Genomic DNA, 22,843 nt, shown 5'->3' on the forward strand with positions numbered 1-22,843 from the left:
TGAAGAAAGCGCATAAATTACTTTATTTCTTAAGGAAACTTAAGGAAGCTCAATTACTGTGCCAAGTTCCTGTTAACTTTTACAGAGGAGCAATAGAAAGCATCCTGACTGGAAACATTACAAACTGGCATGAGGGCTCTACAGCGGGGGTTAAAACCCCCCCAGAACATTCTTGGTACCCGTCTACTGAGCATGAGTGATATTGGTGACAAGAGGTGCCTGCAAAGAGCTCAAAGAGCTAAAAGACAAGACACCCTGCTGCCGTCTGGAAAGAGATAGAATCAGCTGCCAAACCACCAGACTACACAGCAGCTTCTTCTGACTCCTAAATTCATCATCCAACCTCCACCATGTCAAACAATGTTGTTTTGTGTTTATCTTATGTAACAAAACGGGACTAAAAACTGCTTTTCATTGCACAACCCTGTTTTACAATGACACTGAGTATCTTAACCTTGAAAGTCTCTACAGACAGCGTCATTTGTATCTGTTCAAATCAACTGGCATCGAAACACTGGGATTAAACAGTAGGAAGGGTCACCGCAGAGCTGCCAACAAGAATTCAGCCTGTTAGTCGATGTTTAACTGATCTCTGCGGGAGTCTGTGTGAGTCTGCTGCCGTTTCCCTTTTCACGTGGGTCATTGCACGCTCAGACACCCAAACACACAAACAGGTTTCAGCACAAGTGTTCTGCAAGTTTAAGACCTTTACAATCTCAAATAAAACCATCTTTCCCCCCCATGAAACTTCATTCAACTCACCAACAAGTTGGGATGCAGAGCAGGTTGATCCATGTCTGTGTGTTTAAAACACTGAGCAGGAGGCAAAGAGTTCCTCTCGGGGCCAGAGAGGGAAGGAAGGAGGAATTAAAGCCACATCACATTCCAAACGTGTCATCGGTGGACAATGAAAAAAGGTGGATGTTGTGCTAAACAGCACCGCTCCGCTGGCTGGTGATGTCATTCACCCCCTCCATATAAGGCCAAAGAGGCCCTGCCCTTTGGACACCAAGGAGCAGGAGGAGGAGGAGGAGGAGGAGGAGGAGGAAGGGTTCAGACAGCTCTTCCTCTTCTTCCTTCCCCCCCATTTTGTTCTCCCTCCGGGCAGCAGGTACAACACAACACATGAAGCCACTTTCAAAATGTCCTTTTCCCTAAAAAAACTGCCGCTCCAGTTTTGACCCGACCGTCTCCCGTCCGTCCGTCTTGCAGCCAGTTTCCATAGAGACGGGGCAACAATGCAAGGCGGGAGTTTTGTGTTTTGGAGCAGACAATGCCAGACTTTGCGCAGCCTTTCTCATTATAATCCCCCCCACCTCCCCCCCTTCCCTCCCCCCTGTATCGTGCAAAAAAAAGGGAGAAAGGACGTGGATATAAACTCTCCATAGTGGCTGAATTGTATGTGTGTGAGATCATGGCTCCAGACAGCAGAGGAGGCCTGTGGTCTGCATTGCAGAGGCTCCTAAATGAGCCAAATATGAGCGCTGCAAAGAGCTTGCAGATGCAGAGGCTTTCCATCACGTCTCCAAATACATGTTAGATACATAAATATCAGCAGCACTTTCTATACACTGATTGCTTGTGTTTTGTGGCTTTTTTGTGCATTTTGGACAGAAATCTGTTTCTTCTGACACACATTTAAACTCTTACTGGATAAAAGCCTCTAATATATCTTCCATTCATTTCCTGTGACTGAAAACTAAATAAAACAACATGTTGATGCCATTTGTTGTTGAGAAAGTGTGCAGAATAATACAACTTTTGCTGGTGCAATAATCAAATTGGCATTTTTACATATTTTCCGTTTTAAATCTGTTTTATTGAGGCTCAAAGATAAAAGCCCAGAAGAATACAAAAGCATACTGCAGTATTCTCTTTTCCACCCTTTTCCAAAGTCCGTTCCCACCTCATCAAACTCTCCCACTGCCGGCCAAAAAACAATGAGTAACAAACTCTTTGGAAACCAAACTTTGGTCCAGACTCAAATATCTCAACGACTATTGGATGGATTGCCGTGACGATTTGAACACAGATGAAAGCCGCCAATGATGACGACTTTCTTCAGTGATCCTCTGACTCGTCTAGCGCCATCATGAGGACAAACATGTCAAGTTATCCAATACATTAGTTTAATTCAAGACGGCAACTTCTCGTTCTGAAGAGTGAAGCCAAAGCTTCATGTGTTAAAGCTGCATTCTCTCTACTGTCCACCAGGGGGCGACTCCTCTGGTTGTATAGAAGTCTATGAGAAAATGACTCTACTTCTCTCTTGATTTATTACCTCAGTAAACATTGTAAACATGAGTTTATGGTCTCAATCTCTAGTTTCAAGTCTTCTTCAATACAGCATGATGTTCATTTAGTAAATGATGGTCCATTTAGAGTCACACAGACCATAAAGCAGGGGATGCTTTAGGGGCGGGGCTACACTGTGATGAACTCGATGCTTCAAAATGTCAAGTCCACAAACCAATGAGTGACGTCACGATGACTACGTCCACTTCTTATCTACCGTCTGTCATACAGACTACCGCCACCTGCTGGTGTGTGCTAGTCGTTGATTGGCTGTAGTAAACACAGGCGGCGTGAGGCAACGCTAAAGTCGTCCTTTTACTGCGTCCGGTCTTTAGTGCCTCGCTGAGGTCCCCTGATCCCAGTCTGGTTATGTGGTTTGAGAAGCTACGATTTCACCCAGTTAACGATGTCTGCCTTCAGGGAAATGTGGGCTTTATTCTCTGTAATTTAACAGCGGTGGACGATTCTGATTCTTGTTAAAAATGCGGTCTGTAGAATATCCCTTTTTTTATCCCCTAAACAGCTAAAAACAACAACAAATGTGGCTCCTCGGTGTGAAGGCGTTCCTGTTTACTCGTCTGTTCTGAATGTTAACAAGGACTTTGATTATTGCGGCTATAATTAGCTGCAGATCAGCATCTCCTGGTCTGATGTGTTCATGTGTTTCGTCCGTCACAGTTTGTTATGCAAACTGGGCGTCTAATCGTCCGGCATGATCTCTGTTGGGAATGACGTCACCCTGGACTCATTCATTCATGATATCACCTGCAGTGAATCTGCACGCTGACTGCAGCCGACAGGAATGTGTTATCAGACGGAGCACAGAGCTGCATGAGGACGGTGAGAGGTTTGAAGGACTGCAACATGGACCACACAGTTGAATCAGCGCCTCTCTAAACTGAAGAATGTACCAAATCTGAACCTTTATAAAAAGGTAGAATTGATCTTGCAGGGCTTTCTAAACATTAACATTCTAGACTTCTTTTGACCTGCAAACCTCCAAGTCAGTGCTGACTGGAAACACAGCGTCCACGCTCCACAAACCTTCAGAGAGGAAGATTTGAAGGACGTTGTTTAGAAGAGACATGAGATCATGTGAAGGTCAATGATTCACTGTTTGAAGTTGTATGGAGCATGAGGAGCAGATGTGAGAGATTCTCTTGCTCTGATGTTTTATTGTGCAGATTATTTTCTCATCTGGCTGGTTTGTTTGAACCTCAGTCAGACAACACGTCAGGCTCATTTAGATATCGGACCGAATGGACTCACCGTCATTTTCTTCTTTGTTATCTAATGTTGGGCAAATATGTCAATTCCAAGTATTTGTAAGGCATTTTTATTTATTTCCCAAAGTGTCCCTCAGAGAGACAAACGAGGAAGAAACTCAAAACAACAACAAAGAGACCAAAACGACTACAAAGAGACGCAAAACGACTACAAAGAGACACAAAACGACAACAAAGAGATGCAAAACGACTACAAAGAGACGCAAAACGACTACAAAGAGACCAAAACAACTACAAAGAGACCAAAACAACTACAAAGAGACGCAAAACAACTACAAAGAGACGCAAAACGACAACAAAGAGATGCAAAACGACTACAAAGAGACCAAAACGACTACAAAGAGACACAAAACAACTACAAAGAGACCAAAACGACTACAAAGAGACCAGATTTGCAGAATCTTGTATTTAACATTTATTTCTACACCTTTGAGCCACACGAGGAGGCCTGCAGAAACACTGCACTAGAGCACCAAACGCGGATGAATCCGCCGCTGAAAATAGTCCCCAACAAATGCTCTGTTTCCTCCTGTCTTTTGAATAAAACTACAATGACCAGCTGTTTAAGGACATTAGTAATGAAACTATATATTTGTGTTTTTAAAGAGTAAAGTCTTCAGTAGGAACCAATAGAAGCTGAGAGCCACAGACAGGAAGTCAGACAGTATTGAGAGACGGACTAACTGGTTTTGGTCCAGATATGTAAAATATTGAATATTATTTTATGCTGAATCACTTATTTACCATAAACGTATGAGAACTCAAGATTTAAAGTGATTCTTTGTGTAAAAACTCTATTAAATCAACTAATAACGTCTTTCGTTAGAGGACCCTGTTTGACTCTATAATGAAGAAGTTTCAGATGATGTGAAGTCCCGGTCCTGACTGTGGATCGAACCCAGAACCAGACTGGACCGGGACCGCCGGTGACCTCTCACCTCTCCCTCTCCTGCTCCAGCAGGTTGGTGAAGTCGTCGCTCTTGTTCATGAAGTCGCCGTGTTTTCGTTTCTCGTTGTCGAGCTCCGTGACGGTGCGCCGGTGACATTTCTCCGCCAGCAGCAGCTGCTCCAACATCCGTCTGTACGTCTCCCTCTGTTTGTCCTCCAGACGGTCCAACTGAGGGGGGGGGGGGGGGGGGACACGTCAACGCTCATTATCAACAGCAGCTCAGGCCACATCTGCCGCCACAATACCCCCCAAAAAAATAACATTAGCCACGGTGTTCGTGACGACAATGAGCCTCATTCACACCCACTGTTCAGCCTGCAGGCTTCACTGAGCACGGAAGATTACATCTATACAAAATAAAATGGTTTCACTGCCATGAGCCCTGGTGGACATGCACCGCCAAAATAAAAGCTTAGACGATATTGGTGCTCCATCTATTTCTCAACTCTTTGAAACTAGTTTGATGCACATACAAAGTTATCCTTCGGGGTCCCAATGGAGGACACGTTCAGTCCTCTTTTCTGGGAATTTAGAGGTTTTAAGAAACTTGTGGGAGTTAAAAATCTTCAGTTAAAAAACCTTCAGACTGATTCAGGTACTTTCAGACGTCACGGTGGGAGATAAAGTGGTACAACTTTATTTTACAGGTGTGTTATTTCCTTATAATTTCTTAAAAAGTTTCCTGGATAGACGTGTTTGTTATCGATGGAAGAAGTATTCATATCGTTTACTGCAGTAAAAGTACTAATACCAAACTGTAAAAAATACTCTACAAGTAAAAGTCCTGAGTAAAAGTATGCAAATGTATTAAAGTAACAGTAGAGTAAAAAATACTGCACTACAACACTGTTACTTTGCTGTAAGTAGCAGAAAATAAGTACCGTACTCGAGTAAATGTACTGAGTTACATTCGTTTCCTCTCTGTTGTAAATGAACCGTCGCTCTGCTAAAGACTCCTCTGACCTCGGCCATGGGTTTCTCGTACACGTCGTCGGTGCTGTTGCTGTTCTTCAGGGTGAACAGTCCGTCTCTCTGCAGGGCCTGCAGGGGTTTGGTGGGGACGGCCGAGGCGTACTGAGCCTCCAGAGTCTCCGGTCCGGTTCTGTCCGACCTCAGCAGGCCGATGATGTCCTCTCGGGCCTGAAGAGACGCAGCAGACTTTAATGCTAACGTCCTTTACTGTTTTTATTTATTTATGATCATCTTATTTTCCTGTGGTGTGAAAGAAAGCATTTGTTTAGTTTTTATGGATGAATAAATAATTTGAATATTTGAGCCCTGCAGGTTAATGAAACTATGTTAACTTTCAAATAAGATTTCATTAGTATTATATTTAGAGTATTTATAATATTTAATAAATTATGTATCATTATTATTATTGAGAAGATTGAAAAACAAAACACAGATTTGTTTATGATATTGATGGTTGTTTTCCTGTTATTGAGGCTCTCTAATAATAACAACAATAAAAATATATAAATAAATAATATAAGGTTAATAAATAAATAAAGTGCTTTGTAAATAAAACCACTTTTGCATTATTTTAACAACAAAAGGAACAAATAGTAAAACGTAATCGGTAAAAATATTTTTAAAAGTTAATGTTTCTGTATGAACACGTCTTTTTATTTGTATTATATTATAAAATCCCCAAAAAGCACAATCAAATACTGAACATCATCAGCTCACACCGTCTGCAATCCTAAATATGAGTCACTAAAGAACGTCTAACATGCTTTAGATTACACTGGAACCACGAGTCAAACAGCATTTATGTTTATGTGTTTAACTTCTTGAATATTTACTGAATGACATCATCTGGATGTGACGCTGCGTCACGTGGACCCAAGAGAAACGATGACCTCATCAGCTCACATGAACACGACAGAAGGAGAGACGCAGGTTTCCTCCAGCAGAGGGAGCCGTTCCCTCCTCATCATGAGGTAACAGTGATGTCATCGTGTTCGTGTTGTCGGGCTCTAGAATCTGGTTTAGGGTGAAGAGCTTCACCTAAAATGTGTCCAAACAATCCTCAACATCTGGATGTGGATCTAGATCTGCAGCTGCAGAAAGACTCAAAGAGGAGCGCCGTGATTCCTTTAAGGTTTGCTGATGTTTACAGTAACGTGACGGCTTCATCGGTTCACTTCATGTGTAAAATAAGATGTTTTATGATTATTGGTGTCTATGTTGAGCTGTACATGTTTTAATTTGTTCTGCTCAACAAAAGAAGTGAAAGGATCAGTCTGCTGTTATTCTGTTTCCTTTCTGGAGACAAATGTGAAAACACAAATATATATATATATATTTTTAAAGAGACAGAAATTATAGTTTTTTTATTTTAATTTCTTTATTTTAATTGTAATTATATTAGTTATTTTTTCTGTCTGACAAACCTAGTTTCTGTATCTACGTATGTATAATGTTAATATGTCTAAACAAATACAAATTTAAATGAAAAACAAAACACAAACATATGTTTTCATCAGTAGCTCACTCTAGTATTTAATCTGTCCGTTGGAATAATCTGGTATTTATTACAAAATTGTGCTGTATCGTTAAAAAAGTACAAATATGAGTTTCCTGTGAAGATGGAAGTTTATTTTGAAAAGATGGAAATTATTCATAAGAAAACGCACGAAGAAAGTAACTTTTCATGAGACGTCGTACGAACAGTGAGGCTCACTGATGTGTTTTTAATGGAGGTCAATGGTTCATCAGGACACTTGTTACTTCACTGTTATTCACATATAAAGTGTATTTTTCCTTTTCTTAACCTAAAGCAGCTCTTCCTGTGTGAAACGTCCTCGTGGAAAACCTTTACCAGGCCGATGGGAACAGAGAGAGGCTCAGACTAAAACCACTTCAGTCTCAGTGAAGCACTCACAGGTTGATCCCTATATTATTATTATTATTATTATTATTATATTAACGTGTCTGTAAAGTGAACCTGATACCTGAACTTCTCCTTCCATGATTCCCAGCAGGTGCAGCAGGTCGCTCTTCGTCAGATCCTTCCTGCTCTCTGCAGCTCTCTGAGGTTTCGCCGTCCTCCCGTCCTGGACCTTCATCTTCCTCTTGGTGAGCTCCGGTTTGTTCTCCTCCTCCTGCTTGACGAAGCCTTTGGTGGGCTGGATGTGTCCGTCATCTGGACCCTCCATGGTGCAGGTCCGGGATCGCATCTTCTACCTGTGAGCAGAAACAAAACGGATGAGACGGTGATCCCAGAAAACCCTCGAGTTCATTTCAGGAAGCTCACTGGTGGTGTGTTGATACATGATCATTATAGTTTATAATTATTATAATTATTACAATAATTACATCATTATCTGATAACCCAACGTCCATGTTTTCTTATCATTTCTCTACTTTGTTTCATTTTCCAGCAACATAAATAGCTTTTTGGCAGTCAAGTCTGATTCTGACTGTTCTTGAACGCACCAAGAAAACACATTAGAGGAGAAGCTCTGCTCCTGGAGGAGGAGACGCTGCTGGAGGAGGAGGAGGAGGAGGAGACCCTGCTGGAGGAGGAGGAGGAGGAGGAGACGCTGCTGGAGGAGGATGAGGGGGAGGAGACCCTGCTGCTTCTGCCAGGAGCTGAGCTCTCCTCCTCCCTCCGGAGATCTGGGTCTGTCCACAGGTGGACCGGTCTCTGCTGGAGGATCTGGGTCTGTCCACGGTGGACCGGTCTCTGCTGGAGCCTGAGCTGAAGGAGGTTCTGGTGAACCTGCATGAGTTCATCTGGTTTCACCAGAATCCGACCCGGTGGCTCCGATGACGAGCATCAGAATAACTCTATAGAAACAGACCATCTTCTCTCTGGTGGTCTCGTTACTGATGGAGGTCTTGTAGAGAGAAGCCAAACCAACGATGATGAAATCGACAGCTGGGCCGGCTGATCCTGGGTGAGGGGTTGAGATGGGGGTCCTCACAAAGGAACAAGTAATTGGATCAAAGTGCTGCAGGTCTGGATCAAAGCAGGCCGTGACTCAACCAGAGAGAATCCTGGCAGGGAAGCGGTAGCAACGCGTTACCCCGGCCTGTTATTAATAGCTGTTTCAGGGGGAGATATGCCAAGATCTCCCAGCGTCACAACTGGGAGAGTCACTGGGAGAGTCACTGGGAGAGTCACTGGGAGAGTCACTGGGAGAGAGAGTCACTGGGAGAGTCACTGGGAGAGTCACTGAGTCACTAGGAGAGAGAGTCACTGAGAGAGAGAGTCACTGGGAGAGTCACTGAGTCACTGGGAGAGAGAGTCACTGGGAGAGTCACTGGGAGAGTCACTGGGAGAGTCACTGAGTCACTGGGAGAGTCACTGAGTCACTGGGAGAGAGAGTCACTGGGAGAGTCACTGGGAGAGTCACTGGGAGAGTCACTGGGAGAGCTGGTGGGCCAAATCTAAAGCCAAGACAAGTGTGAAGCAGCAGCTGGAAGGTTTGGGCTTCAGAGGAAGAACCCGTCTGGAGTCTTCATGTCTTCATGTCTCAGATTAAAGTGTTCATTTAAATACACTTTCTGGTTTTAAAGGCAAATTAAGAATTGTTTTTCAATTGAAGGTCTTTATGTTGAAGTTGTTTAGAGTTTGGTTTCGTGTTCTGGTTTTACTCTTCAGCTTTTCTAACTTTCAGTCATAAAATGTTGAAACAATTTAGAAAAAGTAGATTTTTGTAACAAAATGCGACAAAACAGATCAAATAAACACATGAAGCATTCTTCACATAATGACACACACATCTCATTATTTACTTCCAGTTTTCTACATTGTTTTTAAATGTTTGAGTGGAGCTCTTTTAATTAATGAATTATCTTGTTGCTGCAATATTATAACGGTTTTCCACTTCTTATCTCGATGACACAACTCCTAATAATCGCGTAAGTATTTATTCATTTTCTCTTGACGGTCCGGTGAACGTGTGCTCTACCTGTGCTCGTGAAGCTGCTGGTGAGCACACGGTCCGTAAATAGAGACGCTTTGTTGACAGCTTTTTATCTGCTACGTCTAAACATTCCTCAACATGCCACCGCGGTGTCGCATCGAGTCCCAGAAGAGCAAAGTGATCCGTGTGAACTCTGATTCATGCGGCCGCTTCACAGCGTTCATCAGCGTTACGTCATGAAGAAGAAATAGAATCCTCTGAGTGTTTGTCCCACACTGAAACAGTTCACTGTGCTGCTGCTGTGTGAAATACAACCAGTTCCTCTAACTCCTGTCGTCATCTCGTGCTTTAACAATCACAGCTAGAAGTAGAGAAAACTGCAGAATAACAGTTAGAATGACATAAATCATAACAAAAGAAAAAAAACTAGTTGAATTTCATTAATAATTTTAATAGAATCTGTATATCCAACATGTTATAAAGTGTCCACAAGTGTTACCAATGTAGGAAAGAAATGGAGGCTCCTCATGCTGTAAATATTAAACTATTCTCATTTTTACAACCTCTACTTCCAGCCTTTCCTCTCTCCTCTCTCCTCTCCTCTCCTCTCTCCTCTTCTCTCCTCTCCTCTCTCCTCTCCTCTTCCTGTCGTTCAGTCAGAGTTTCTCCTCTCTTGATGTCACATGACTGTTGGTCTCAGATGAATCAATCATGACGTCATAGTTTCACAGTTTAATGTTTCTACACTATCTGGTTAAAGTGAACTCTTTATTTGAGGAGAGATTTATAATGAGACATGTTTCCATAAGGAATTTACATTTTGTGTTGATTTTGGCGTTTGGCGCTTATTTTCGGTTGCTTTTTCGGATAGAAGCGTTTGTCACACATGATGAGTTCAAGGACCGTTGGAAAGATTAAAATCGGACAATATTGACGGTTTTTACAGCTTCTGGCTGTGATAAACGCTGTAGTTTTGGCGATGGTTTAATCAAAACATGCTTTTTCATACCGCCGGCGGGTTTTAGGGTTCATGAGGGTTAATGCCACAGTATACAGCGATATTTTAGAAAATAGAGTGCTTTGTGCACACATCCAGCTCCATGAAGAAATGCTTTCCCCAGTATAGTGTAGTAGAATGTTCACTGGTCTGCACAGAGGCCTGACCTCAAGCCCTTTGGGATGCCGACCCGATCATCTCAGTGTTGCACAAAGCAAGTCTCCTGATTTACACTTGAGACCGGCTCAAACCTCAAGACAGCTGTGGCCCCGCGGCCGACACACGAGACCTGCGGAGGATAAGAAGCTGGAGGAGGTATGTTGGCAGCAGGCGGGGCGAGGCCGGTATCGAGAAGGTCACAGGTTCGACTCCAAAGAGGGGCCAAAGTGTCCCGATTAAATGTCTTTGTGCAACACACGGATGTATTCTAATCCAGCGATTCCAGAACAATAATTTGCTATGAATTAAAGCATATTGTGTCTATTACTGCTGTTGGTTTTGGGCCAATATGAAACTGATATGATTGTAACACAAACACACGAGTGCAACAAACTGCTGCTTAAAATCAATAAGTGTGTTTATTTCAGTCCCCTTTCATTTATTTCACATTTGTTCCTGTGAGGTTTCAGTAGGTTTGCTAGTTAAGGAAATGTACATCTAAACCTAATTTATGCTTCTCATAGTACTGTAGTTTGTATGAATTATGTTATTACAAGTTGTTAAATATATTACAGTTTGTTGAATAAATTGAAATGGACATTTTTAACATCAATGGTGGGCAATTTGACATCAGACTGCATTTGTTATAATGGGTCAATAAAGTTAACATTTATTACATATATATATATATACACACAGTAAATTAGCATTATTTTGTTTCTATGTTAACATGCTTGTAGCCGTGCAACATTAGCACTACGAGCTAACGGTAAAGGAAGCTTTCACGAGTTGTTCCAACATGTTTATCTTTGTTAGCCTTAAAGGTTATCTTTACGACATTCAGATTATTATTATAGCAGCAAACAACTTACTATCTATGTAAAGATAAAGTGGAGTAATGTCTAGCTGGGCAGAGAATAAAGACGTTCTCACTCTGTGTCGTTATCAGAGCTTCTCCTTGCTTTGTTGGCCTTTTAGTGCCGTTTGCCGTTGTTTGCACTGTTAGCGCTGTTAACGCAGAATTTATAATTTAGCACATTTAATAATAGATCCAGATAAATAGCATAAAGCCAGACAGACAAATGGCAGCTGCAATTTAAATAAATACATTGACTGTATGTGGATATTATTCATGTCACTGCCAGGAAACGGTGGTGCATTATTTTTCATTAAATGCAATGAAGTCATAGCCGTCAGAATCTCACAATATCGCTGCTTCACAATTACCACAAGGAGGTTGAAATATGGCATTTTAGCTAGCACGTTGCTCACTAGCATTGCTGTGTAGACTCTCCAGCATAATACCTAACATGCTAACGGTAATGCATTGGGTTAAGTATTTGCTATTATTAGCATGACTCATCTGTGATTTACAGCTTTGCTAACGGACTACGTTAGCATGTTTACATACAGAACAACTGCCCGGTTTTACCAGTTTACATTGGCGATAATTAGAACAACACTGGCCCAGTTAGCGGTCCAGTCATCCAATCGGGTTTAAGGAACGTCCATGCTGGTGAAATGTCAATCATCTATTTTACAGCCCCACTACACTTGAAATATATCGTCTGTCCTTCGCCTCTATTTGTGAGCTGTGCAGCTGTTTGTTTGGTGAACGTTTATTAAGGGGTATTTTTAGGGTCTCCCCCACTTGTTGTTCAGAGTCCAACAAGGGGGGGGGGGGGGGGGGGGGGGGGGGGGGGGGGGGGGACTCCAGGGCTATCACTTTATGATCCATCAGCAATCCCACAGATGCCTGGACCTCCATTTTCCTTCTCACACTCCTCCACAGCACCAGTTGTCAGATAAATAGCCGCTTCAATAGCCGCTAACCCTAGCCGCTAACCCTAGCCGCCTGTTTACACTAATACAATGCCTCAACAGTTGTTAGCTAAACAGAGGTCACGTACGTCAATCCCCGAGTCAGAAAAACACCAACTATAACATCCACCGGGTTCATGTTCCAGCTCATATTGAAATGATCGAGACGCGTCGTCGGGGGTAAATATAGATCATGCTAGCATGTCTGGACTCTGTGGTCTGTTATTGTTTTCTCTTGTTTGACGCATCGTTACGCATCGGTCTCATGATTGAAGGCAAAAGTGACATCTGTCATGTTAGCGTTGTTGCGGCGGCCATATTTGGTGGTAGATATGCATAATATTTATGACTGCCAATGATTCACGTAACCGGACATTTTGAGTTGGTTAAACATAAAACACTGTAGCAATTATAAGACTTTGTCCTTTAAATGTTAGTGTAATTATCTTGAACAGAAGATTTTAGCTGACTTGAGGCATACGTATTTGTGTGTATTTTCAGACACTTATTTAAGGCCAAGTTGGATATTTTTGAGCTTTCAGAAACATCAGTATTTACAAGTTGGAAACTGCTAATTACAGTAAGATAACAGATTTATTTAGTAGTGAAACAGTGTTTGCTGTCAGAACCAGTAACATCTATTGTTATGGTGAACTTGGCTGTTAGGGAGTATACTTTTCTTTAACTTAATTTGTGTTGTGGCCAAAATTCTTCACATTACTGAAATAAAGCAAAAGTCAAACATTGACATTGAATTCATGTGTGCGTCACCAACGAAGCAACATTTGCATGCGGTGACATTAAAGTCTAAATAAAATATAAATTACTTTTTCACATTTTTTAAAATGTTTTAATGCCATCATTGTTATCTGTTCAAACATAAATAACAGATTACAAAACATTGTTTGTATTTAATGAAAGAAATCATTTTTTCCTGCCAGAATGTTTTTTTTAGCAAAGTTCAAAATCAAACCAACCAATAAACAATAATTCCCAGTTGTCCTCGCTCTCCAATGACACTTCTTGCCCCATCATGTTTTAGTCACTTTTCTATATTATTATTGTCAGATGATTGGTGCTGCACTACTTTGTTTATTTTCCTTTCCTTTACTTGTATTTAATATGTTTTTTTCTGTATATATATAATTAAATAACCAACTGCCTCTCTCTTGCTGACTGATATCCCTTTAATTCACGGTTGTAATGATCCTTTCCTGCATTATGTCCCATCCAAACATCTTGTTTCAAGAAGAATTAAAAAAATAAATAACGTAAAAGTAGCACGTGTGATGATGTGAAACTGTACTTATTATTATTAATATTACATCTGATACAAGAAGCCTTTCATGCAACGGAGCTCCCTTCGGTTTGCCTTGGAAGTGACGGCAGCTTTCCAAAAATTCACCATCTCAACTTTTAAAGTTCTTCAAACTTCATGCTTTTCATGTGCAACATGATTTAGACATGTCGATTCAGAGAAATGACTATATAAGGGAGCGATGGGCTTCGTGAAGGAGGTCTAAAGAGGTCTGGTCTGTCGCTGTAACTCACCATAACGGGGAAAGTAATGCAGTCAGAAATCTGTGCTGCAGGAGGGCTTTAAGATATACAACGTCCTCAGAGGCACGAGGACGTAAGCAGATGACGAACAACTTCACAGTAGAGCCAAAACAAATATACTCCTGTCATTGAATCCACTGTTTAATATTTCAAATGGGGATCTTGATTCGTAAGATCCGTCCAAGAGCTGTAATAGAGATTCAATCATAGATTTAATTAATCCTTAAATGCTTCAATATCTTTATTTCTTCTCAGGCAACAGATCTGAAAAATCTCTGCCGTTTATTTCCTAAAATGAAATGTTAGCAGCACGAAATAGTTTGACTGCTCTTGTACATGAGCAGCATATTGATGCATTTATGAAACCGCGAAGGATAAATCAAAGATAAACAACCCTTAAAACACCACAAAAGCAGATGTTTTCTGTAAAACTGATTTACAGTCAGAATAGAAGAATTTAAAAAACAAAGTCTACTGGGATCATTTAAATTAGTCTCAATCACTCACTACAGCTTGTAAAGCTTAAATACTGCGAGCTGCGAGCACAAGATCGACATTTAGATAAACTCAGAACTTCTTTCATCTTGACTCAGAGGTTCAGTGGTCTTTAATGAAAACACTGGACCTGTAAAGGTATGTTCAGACCAAACTATTCTATTCTGTTATTACCTTGTACCTGTAGTGGAAGTCCTAGATACGCCTGAATTACACCTATTGTGTCTGTCAAAGGAGGTAACACAATGGTGACTGTGGCCCACTGATGAAAGTACTGCAATATTTATATATTTGAAGTATTATGAAATGAGGTGACATTCCCGGACGAAAATTTGCGTTAGTTATATTTCCATTGTTAACACACAAAAAACTATGCACACAATTATGAAAAAAAGCATGTTAGGATGGCATTTTGGATTCAGTCCAAGACTCCGAATTGCTAAACTCGTAAGGAAAATATCTTTGTTTTCACTCAAATAGAAATTCTTAACAACCACAACTAAAATCTTAAGGATTGCCACTAAAAAGGGGAGGGGCTAAAAATAGGATTTTGACATTGTGGTAAGCGCTCACCTCACATTTTTAAAGAAGTGGACGTATCATCTTGACGTCACTCATTGGGTTATGGACTGATGTTTTGAAGCCTCAAGTTCGGCGTTTTGGCCGTCGCCATCTTGGCTTTTTTGCAACCAGTAAACAGGAAGTGACCATATCGGGACTGAGGAGGAGTGACGTAGAGACGCCGTATACGTCTCTGGTAGAGACCTGTCAATCACGGTGTAGCCCCGCCCCTAAAGCATCCCCTGCTTTATGGTCTGTTTGACTCTAAATGGACCATCATTTACTAAATGAACATCATGCTTCATTGAAGAAGACTTGAAACTAGAGATTGAGACCATAAACTCATGTTTACTCCTGTCGCTGTTTCTCATGTTGCTCGTAATGTAAACACAGCATGAGAATCAATTTCTAACGTCCTCGCAACCTTTACTCAACCAACTGACTCTTCATCTCCTTTCAGCTAATGCACAACTCACACCTCAACTCCTTTCAGTGCTCATAGTTCTTCTTCTATTTCAGCAGCTCCTAGTCCTTTCTGTGAGCTGCAGCACATTTAATTGCAATTTCAACTCGTTTTTCCTGGTTTTCACTTCAGCTCATTTTTCATCGAAGCTTATCGTCTGTTTTATTTTATTGTTTCTAAATCCCTTTTGTCAGCAGTTATCCACACAGCTACCACAAAACAAATACAGTTTTAGTGGCAAAACTCCACCAGCCACCAGCCAAAAGGTTTTTGTCTGTGTGGGAGCTCAGCTGGCAAAGAGCCACTGACTGTTTATTTCCATCCAGCTGAGCTTGTAAAATGGTGTGAGAGAAGTCTGGGAGGTAACAGCTACTGAGGCCACTGGATGAAAAACAGGGTTTCCAACAGTCCGTGGGACTGTTAGCTGCAGCACGTTATGTTCAGTCAGAGGAAATCTGCACGACGGGTTCACAAGCAGGTCAAAGTGCTTTTAAGAGTCTCAGTTTTGAGTGTATTCACAACAAAGGAATCAGACTGAAGTGAAGGGTTGTGACTGAAATCCCGGATGGTTCTTCAGTCACTCTTTGGAGTGCAGCCACAGTTCTCCTTTAATAAATCTCCTTTAATCAACATTAACATAAAAATTGACCTAAAATCACCCTGAACTTAAACGTTACACATATATTAACAGTGCTGTCAATGGTGATGAAATATCACCTACTGTAGTAATAATGAAAACCCATAAATGTGAAATAATTACATGTATTTAAGTTACATTTCATAAATTAGTGAGATTAATTTAAGTAATTAAAGTAAACCAAGACGTAATGTTACATTATTGTTGGTATATTTCAGCTACTCATGAAGATCATGTGATGTGGTCGAAAGGTCCAGACAGCTACTAAAGTGGGCCTCAACTCTGTCATTAACTCTGTTTCTTGTTTAAATTTACAAAAATAAGTGAAATCTGAATATTTGGATTAATTCAAAACTAATCAATACCAACATCAAAAAAAATATTTCCAACCGACCGCAGTCCCAAAATACACGTTATATACATATGAACATTTGGATCAGTCTCCCCCGTTTTTCATCTCGACATCATAAAACAGTGAGTTGAGTCAGCTTTTGCGATGATGTCACAGCTGGAAACTGTGACCTCATAGCCCCGTGCTGGTTTATACTCACGTTATCTCAGGGTCACGGCTTAATTATCTCGTCAGCTCTACATACCAAAGTAATTGTTTGCGCCTGTGCTTTGTGCCGCTGCCGTTCTCCTCATGAGCGTCAGTCAGTGAAGCCAAATTGCAGACGAACTGGAACAGAACTGAAGCAAATACCAACTGATTGACTATTGTTATCTCATAATGATAATGATGTCGTAATATCTGATATTCAAATGACATTAAAACAAAACTTATATAATGTTGTCCTCGTGACACAGGCATCAGAGACACTGATGTTTGACTTTACAGGAAGACATTTAAACCAAAAAACAGTTTTAAAGATACACGACCATCAAGCGACGAGACTTAAGAGTCTGCAGCCTCGCATGAGGTGCTAAATGCTAATGTTAGCATGCTAACATGCTCACTACAAGCCCCCAGGAAGAGTGCCAGGCTCTGAAGCAAATTTTACATTCTGCCCAAACGGGGGAATTACAATTTTCGTGTCCGTCGTGCGATGCCATAGGGCCCCAAAAAGGACTTTTCCCCATAGACTTAAATTAAGAAAGAGACGTCTCTAACTCAGCGGATAATTTATTTTGCGCTAGCTCTTTTGGGCCCCATATTGCGCAATATCACCAAATGTCCGGGTAATTTTATCAGACTTTTATATTCGTAAGTCAAACTGCACCACTGAGCAACTTTCATAGGAATGAATTAGGGCACCGCACTGTTTCCAGTTCTCTTTATACATCCATGGCTCACAATGACAATGCTAACATGCTAAAGCCATGCAGGTATAACCTTTACCATGTTTACCATTTTAAGTTTAGCATGTTAGCAGGAAAACTCGAGCTAATTAGCAGTAAACACAAGAGTACAGCCGAGGTTGGAGACGTTATTAGTTCTGCAGGTATTTGCTCATATTAAAAATGTTAACATGAACTGATGGTGGTGCTGAATGAAAAGGATCAACAAAGTCAGACGGATTCATCCTCTGGGGACCATGAATGTGCAGTTTAACATTTCATTGGGTTCTACACATCAGGAGGGATCCTCCTTATAACTGCCCCTGTATCCAACAGCCTAAATGTTATTATGGCTCTTATAAATAACGTATTTACCAATCAAAATAATGTATTTATGAATGAATGCAATGGTCAATAAAAACAGAATTAAAAACAAAAACTCTTCTGTACCAGGTTGCACGTAAAGACCATCAGCGTGTCGTTTAAGATTCTGTAGGAAAAAGCACTCGACATTGCCGGCTGAAATAAAGTGAGCGGTGCTCGACTAACATCAGTCTAAAGCAGCGTGTGCTCGAAATAGTGACACTTACAGTTGAGGCTTGAACGTCACTACAGGCTCATATTTCCATCTTTAGCATCCAGACACAGAACAACTATAATCGAGACCACGTCAGTGGAAGAGTTCCCACATTGAGATTTAAGACAGAACATCTTCAGTTAACAAGATTAGTTGGAGAGCAGCTGTCTTTACCTTCAACATACGATCAGTTCAGTTGTTTTCTTATGCTTTCTCGTGCTGTACTTGTTTATTTTAAGTTATTTAAAATATGACGAGCTTGTCACACATTCAAAAATAACCATTATAGCTGAACTGATAGTGTATATTTGTCTTTTTAATATACTCATATGATGTACAATCAGCAGAATTGTGATCAATGAAAATATAGTTTTGAACATTATATTCCATTTCTGCCAAAATGTTCAGGCCGGACTCATCCAGCGTTCGTAGCTCCCATGAAATAATTTCGTATGTTATCCACGTGATCATGAACGAGGAAGTATGCTCAGTTTTATTATTTTAAATGCAGACAATCATCCTCTCAAAGCTGTTTCTGTTTTAGATGTTTTTTAAAGAGTATAATTCTGCTTTCTTTGTCTGTTTTGATTTATTTGTTCAGCTAAATGTCCCATCATGACTCCTTAGCTACCACGTCTGAGACACTCCTTTTCCATTGCACCCAATATAAAAAAACATCTCTTTTACCGTCCAAATAACGATGTATTCCCAGACCACGTCAGTCGTCGTGGTGCTGAGACGAGGCAGGTTTTTTTTTACGTTGGAGAGCTCTAATCAGCGGTGACCGGTCCAGAAAGCTGACATCACTCCCGACACGCAGCCGAGCAGCAGCCAAGTCTCACATGCCTCTCAAATGGATTGAGCATGAAGTCACTTCCCTCATAAACTCTGGGAGTAACGAGAGGGGAGAGGGGTGAGGAGGGAGAGAGTGGGGCAGCGTATCATGAGAGTATAACGGACCGCTGCCGGTTTCACGTCATTTTTAAGTTGTTTCTTACAAGCTGTTTAGCTCCAAAGTGCTGATGAATATCAGGAGGTTTGTGGTCGGCCCACCAGCAGCTTCAGTGACGTGAGGAATGACTCATGAGACTCGTGAGAGAGGAATAATCCTGGACCGTCCAACAGGAGAAGACTCACACACCATTACAGTAACCAATAAAGATCAATGCATTCTCTCTAGTGTCCACCAGGGGGCGACTCCTCTGGTTGTATAGAAGTCTATGAGAAAATGACTCTACTTCTCTCTTGATTTATTACCTCAGTAAACATTGTAAACATGAGTTTATGGTCTCAATCTCTAGTTTCAAGTCTTCTTCAATACAGCATGATGTTCATTTAGTAAATGATGGTCCATTTAGAGTCACACAGACCATAAAGCAGGGGATGCTTTAGGGGCGGGGCTACACAGTGATTGACAGGTCTCTACCAGAGACGTATACGGCGTCTCTACGTCACTCCTCCTCAGTCCAAATATGGTCACTTCCTGTTCACTGGTTGCAAAAAAAACAACAACAAGGCGACGGCCATATTCCAAGATGGCGACGGCCATATTCCAAGATGGCGACGCCGAACTCAAGGCTTCAAAACATCAGTCCACAAACCAATGGGTGGCCGCGCCACGACTACGTCCACTTGTTATGTTCAGTCTTTGGTATTAACCACAGAGTTCACATGACATTTTAAGGGAAGCCGATGTTCTGACCCTTTCAACAGCCCTTGAGGATTCGTAACAACTGTTTGGAAAATCCCTAAATTGGATCGTCACCAGAAGCTAATCAGCGGCGTGTTGGCTCGGAGCCGATCTGCTTCCCACCACATTGTACAGAAACCTGTTGATGAATTAGATCTTTATATCCTGCTGACAGACGGACCAGGCGAACAAATCAAGTTTCAACTTCAGTAAAAGGAAAATATCTTCGTATGAATGACGTCAAATTAAGGATGTTTGTTGAAGTTTGTGAGCATTTTGTTAAAAACAAACCCCCTTCCACATATCAGCTTCACAAAAGGATTGAAAATGGCTCGCAATGAAAACAGTTGAGGAAAAAAAAAGAAGCTATTAATGGAGAGAAAGGTCCCAGGAGATCAGGGCGGGGCAATGCATGCTGGGTACGATAACACAGAGGAGGTGGAGGCAGAGAAGCGCCTCTGTTTACTGTTTGGATGGAACGTAAATCAAAAGGGGAACATTTTCCATATTTAACTAGAACAGAACAGCAGACGCACTGTCCTGACTTTGAGATGTCACAGGTTTGATTTCTTATTGTGTCTTTGAGCAAAACACTGAACCACAGCAGAGTTATTCACAGTAAATAAGAGCTTCACTAAACGTCTAACACTATTTCCCTTAAAATGATGATTTTTTTATAATGATTTTTTATAGTATTTTAGTCATATTTGTATTATATTCTTCTTCTAGTCTATATTTATGTTGATCGTACATATTTTGAAAGGATTTTCCATATTGTATAGTGTTTTTTCTCGTCTATATTTGTGTTTCTTCTACATATTTATGTTGTATATTATATATATATATATATATTTCTACTTCTAGTCTATATTTACTGGTCTTGTACATATTGTGTATAGTATTTTTCCATGTTTTCATTGTATTTTTCTAGTCTATATATATGTTTCTTCTACATATTTGTGTAAAGTATTTTATGTTATATTTATTATTTATTTATTTATTTATATTTATATATCTTTTATTTTTTATTTCATTTTCTCTCATTCTGTTTTATGTTTTAAATTAAAGTAAATTCCTTGAATGTGAAAACATTACAATCTTTTCTCGAGCTCAACCTTCAGGATAACTTTTCGATGGACATTCATGGTCCCGAGGGGATGAACCCTTTGGTTTTTTTGACACATTATGAGTGTTCATCGAACGCCACCAAACACCAGTCACGTGACAAAAACTAACATACAAAATATACAATAAAATGTGGGGATCACCAAAGTAATATTTGCATTTATAATAATATATCCTGTGGGGAACATGAATATCTCACGAAGGAGAACAACAGCATCAGTCATCTTTGTTTTTCCCCATTGAGCTGCCGTAGGACGGTAACAAAAAGAGCTAATTTTACACTAGAAATACTTTTGATGCCTTATTATTATCATTATAATAATTATTATTATTGTAACCACGATGACAAAGATCTCCTAATTCTAACAAAGTACGTACTTTAACCCAAACCGTGATGTTTCCCTCGTCCTAACCAAACCTGAACGACAGCGTTCAGCATCATCAAATGAATTTATTTTACACATTAAATACATTTTAGTAGTTTTAAAATGCTCTTATGAATACGCGTCTGTTCCTTGTGTTTGGTCTGCTGCTTCGTCTCCTCTCTTGTGTTTCTGCGTTTCATAGAAGCAGCTGTTCTCCTCCTCGCTGAGAGCCGAGCTTAAGTACCGCGGTATAAAGATCCATTAAATTAACGCCGTCTAATGTATACGGCTTCCTGAAACCAGCTTTTACTGGGCTGTGAGTGAAGGGAGTCATAACTCACGAGTCATTCGTGAGTCAGTTCATTCCAGTAACTCACTACTCCTCAACTTATCACACTTTATATGTACTGTGTATCGTGTTTTATGGACCTTATTTACTAATATCTGTCTTGGAAGAAGGTTTTCCTTCTCACGTTTGAGGATGTTTTAGTTATTTATATTTCGTTTCTAATGAGTTCGTAACGTGGTAAAGCTCATATTAGTTTATGAATATGTATCATGTACGCGCGATGTAAACTTAAATAATAAAGTCTCTCAAGCTTTAACTTGGAGCCTCTCTACAGGATCTCAGTGATATCGATCAATATCATAATATTTAATAATATAACACTGATCGCAGTAATTCTGTCTGCATATCAGTACTTATACTTTTGATGCTACAAGTACATTCTGCTGATAAAAACACATCTTAATGTTGTTTTCATCTCATCAAAAATCATTAAGAAACAAAATAAATAAATTCCAGAAGCTGTTATTAGATAATATTGTTTTAATTTAATAAATTACTAATAAATATCAAATTCTATTAATCGACAAATCACCTCCGCACTGATATCATCCATGTCAGACAATATTATTTATACTTTTCATGATATTTGAATATTGTGAAAAGCATTCATGTTTTCCTTAATTTACAGATTTGTGAATTTTAAATTTGTTTATTATCAGATATGTGATATTTTGTTCTTCCAGCATGTGACTAAACATTTTTAAAATGAAATGGAACCTCACAGTCTAACACACACCTGTTAGTCTTACCTGGTCTCAGCAGGTAGAAGGTCTCACAGCCGTCCAATCCCCAAAACAAAGTGACCCAGTTCCTCTTTGATGAGTTCACTGACAATCCGTCACAACATCACTGAGTCTCTCAAATCAGTCTCCCCTCCTCCAGCGTTCCTCTTGAGCTTCTTCTTCTTCTTCTTCTGCACTTTTTCTTCTTCTCTTGCCACAGTTGGAGGCGTGAAGCTTCGTCTGAGGACAGAAACAGAAACTTGTTGTGAATAAAGTCAGTTGTTCGTTCTTCCTTCCAGTTCGTTCCCGGTCAGCAGTGAGAGTCTGCTCTATATTTAACATGTGCTCTCAGTCTGTGTTAGCAGCTGAACTGACTGAGGCTTTAACAAACCCCCGACAGCTGAGCTCTGAGCTACTCCTCCTCCTCCTCCTCCTCCTCCTCCTCCTCCTCCTGGCTTGGTTCGGCTTGGCTTGGCTCAGCTTGTAATGAGGTTTTGCATTAACTTGTGTTACTTTGGTTTAGTTTGTTTGTTTTTTTTTCTATTTCTCAAAGCCACAAACCTTTAAATACCAGTCGAGGTTATGAAGATGCCAAAGATACCAAATATGTCGAGTTGGATTTGGATGAAATTCATTT

At 40.4% G+C, this 22,843-nt stretch overlaps 1 protein-coding gene across 4 annotated transcripts in view; it reads right to left on the minus strand.

Moving 5' to 3' along the window:
- The window catches only part of filip1b (filamin A interacting protein 1b), a 30,007-nt gene extending 7,451 nt beyond the window's left edge, over nt 1-22,556 (minus strand). For 3 of the 4 annotated variants that reach the window (XM_079180261.1, XM_079180260.1, XM_079180258.1), the window contains exons 1-4: nt 22,234-22,556; nt 7,488-7,719; nt 5,494-5,670; nt 4,520-4,698 (exon numbers count right to left, since the gene is read on the minus strand). In XM_079180261.1, coding sequence (XP_079036387.1) covers nt 4,520-4,698; nt 5,494-5,670; nt 7,488-7,712 — 581 coding nt within the window. In that variant the 5' untranslated portion in view covers nt 7,713-7,719; nt 22,234-22,556. Of the gene's footprint in view, nt 1-4,519; nt 4,699-5,493; nt 5,671-7,487; nt 7,720-22,220 lie in introns of all 4 variants that reach the window. The other variant, XM_079180259.1, reaches the window with a different exon arrangement.
- Between the last annotated feature and the right edge of the window lie 287 nt (nt 22,557-22,843).

Source organism: Pholis gunnellus, assembly GCF_910591455.1.
Source record: "Pholis gunnellus genome assembly, chromosome: 19".
In the NCBI taxonomy this organism is placed as follows: domain Eukaryota; kingdom Metazoa; phylum Chordata; class Actinopteri; order Perciformes; family Pholidae; genus Pholis; species Pholis gunnellus.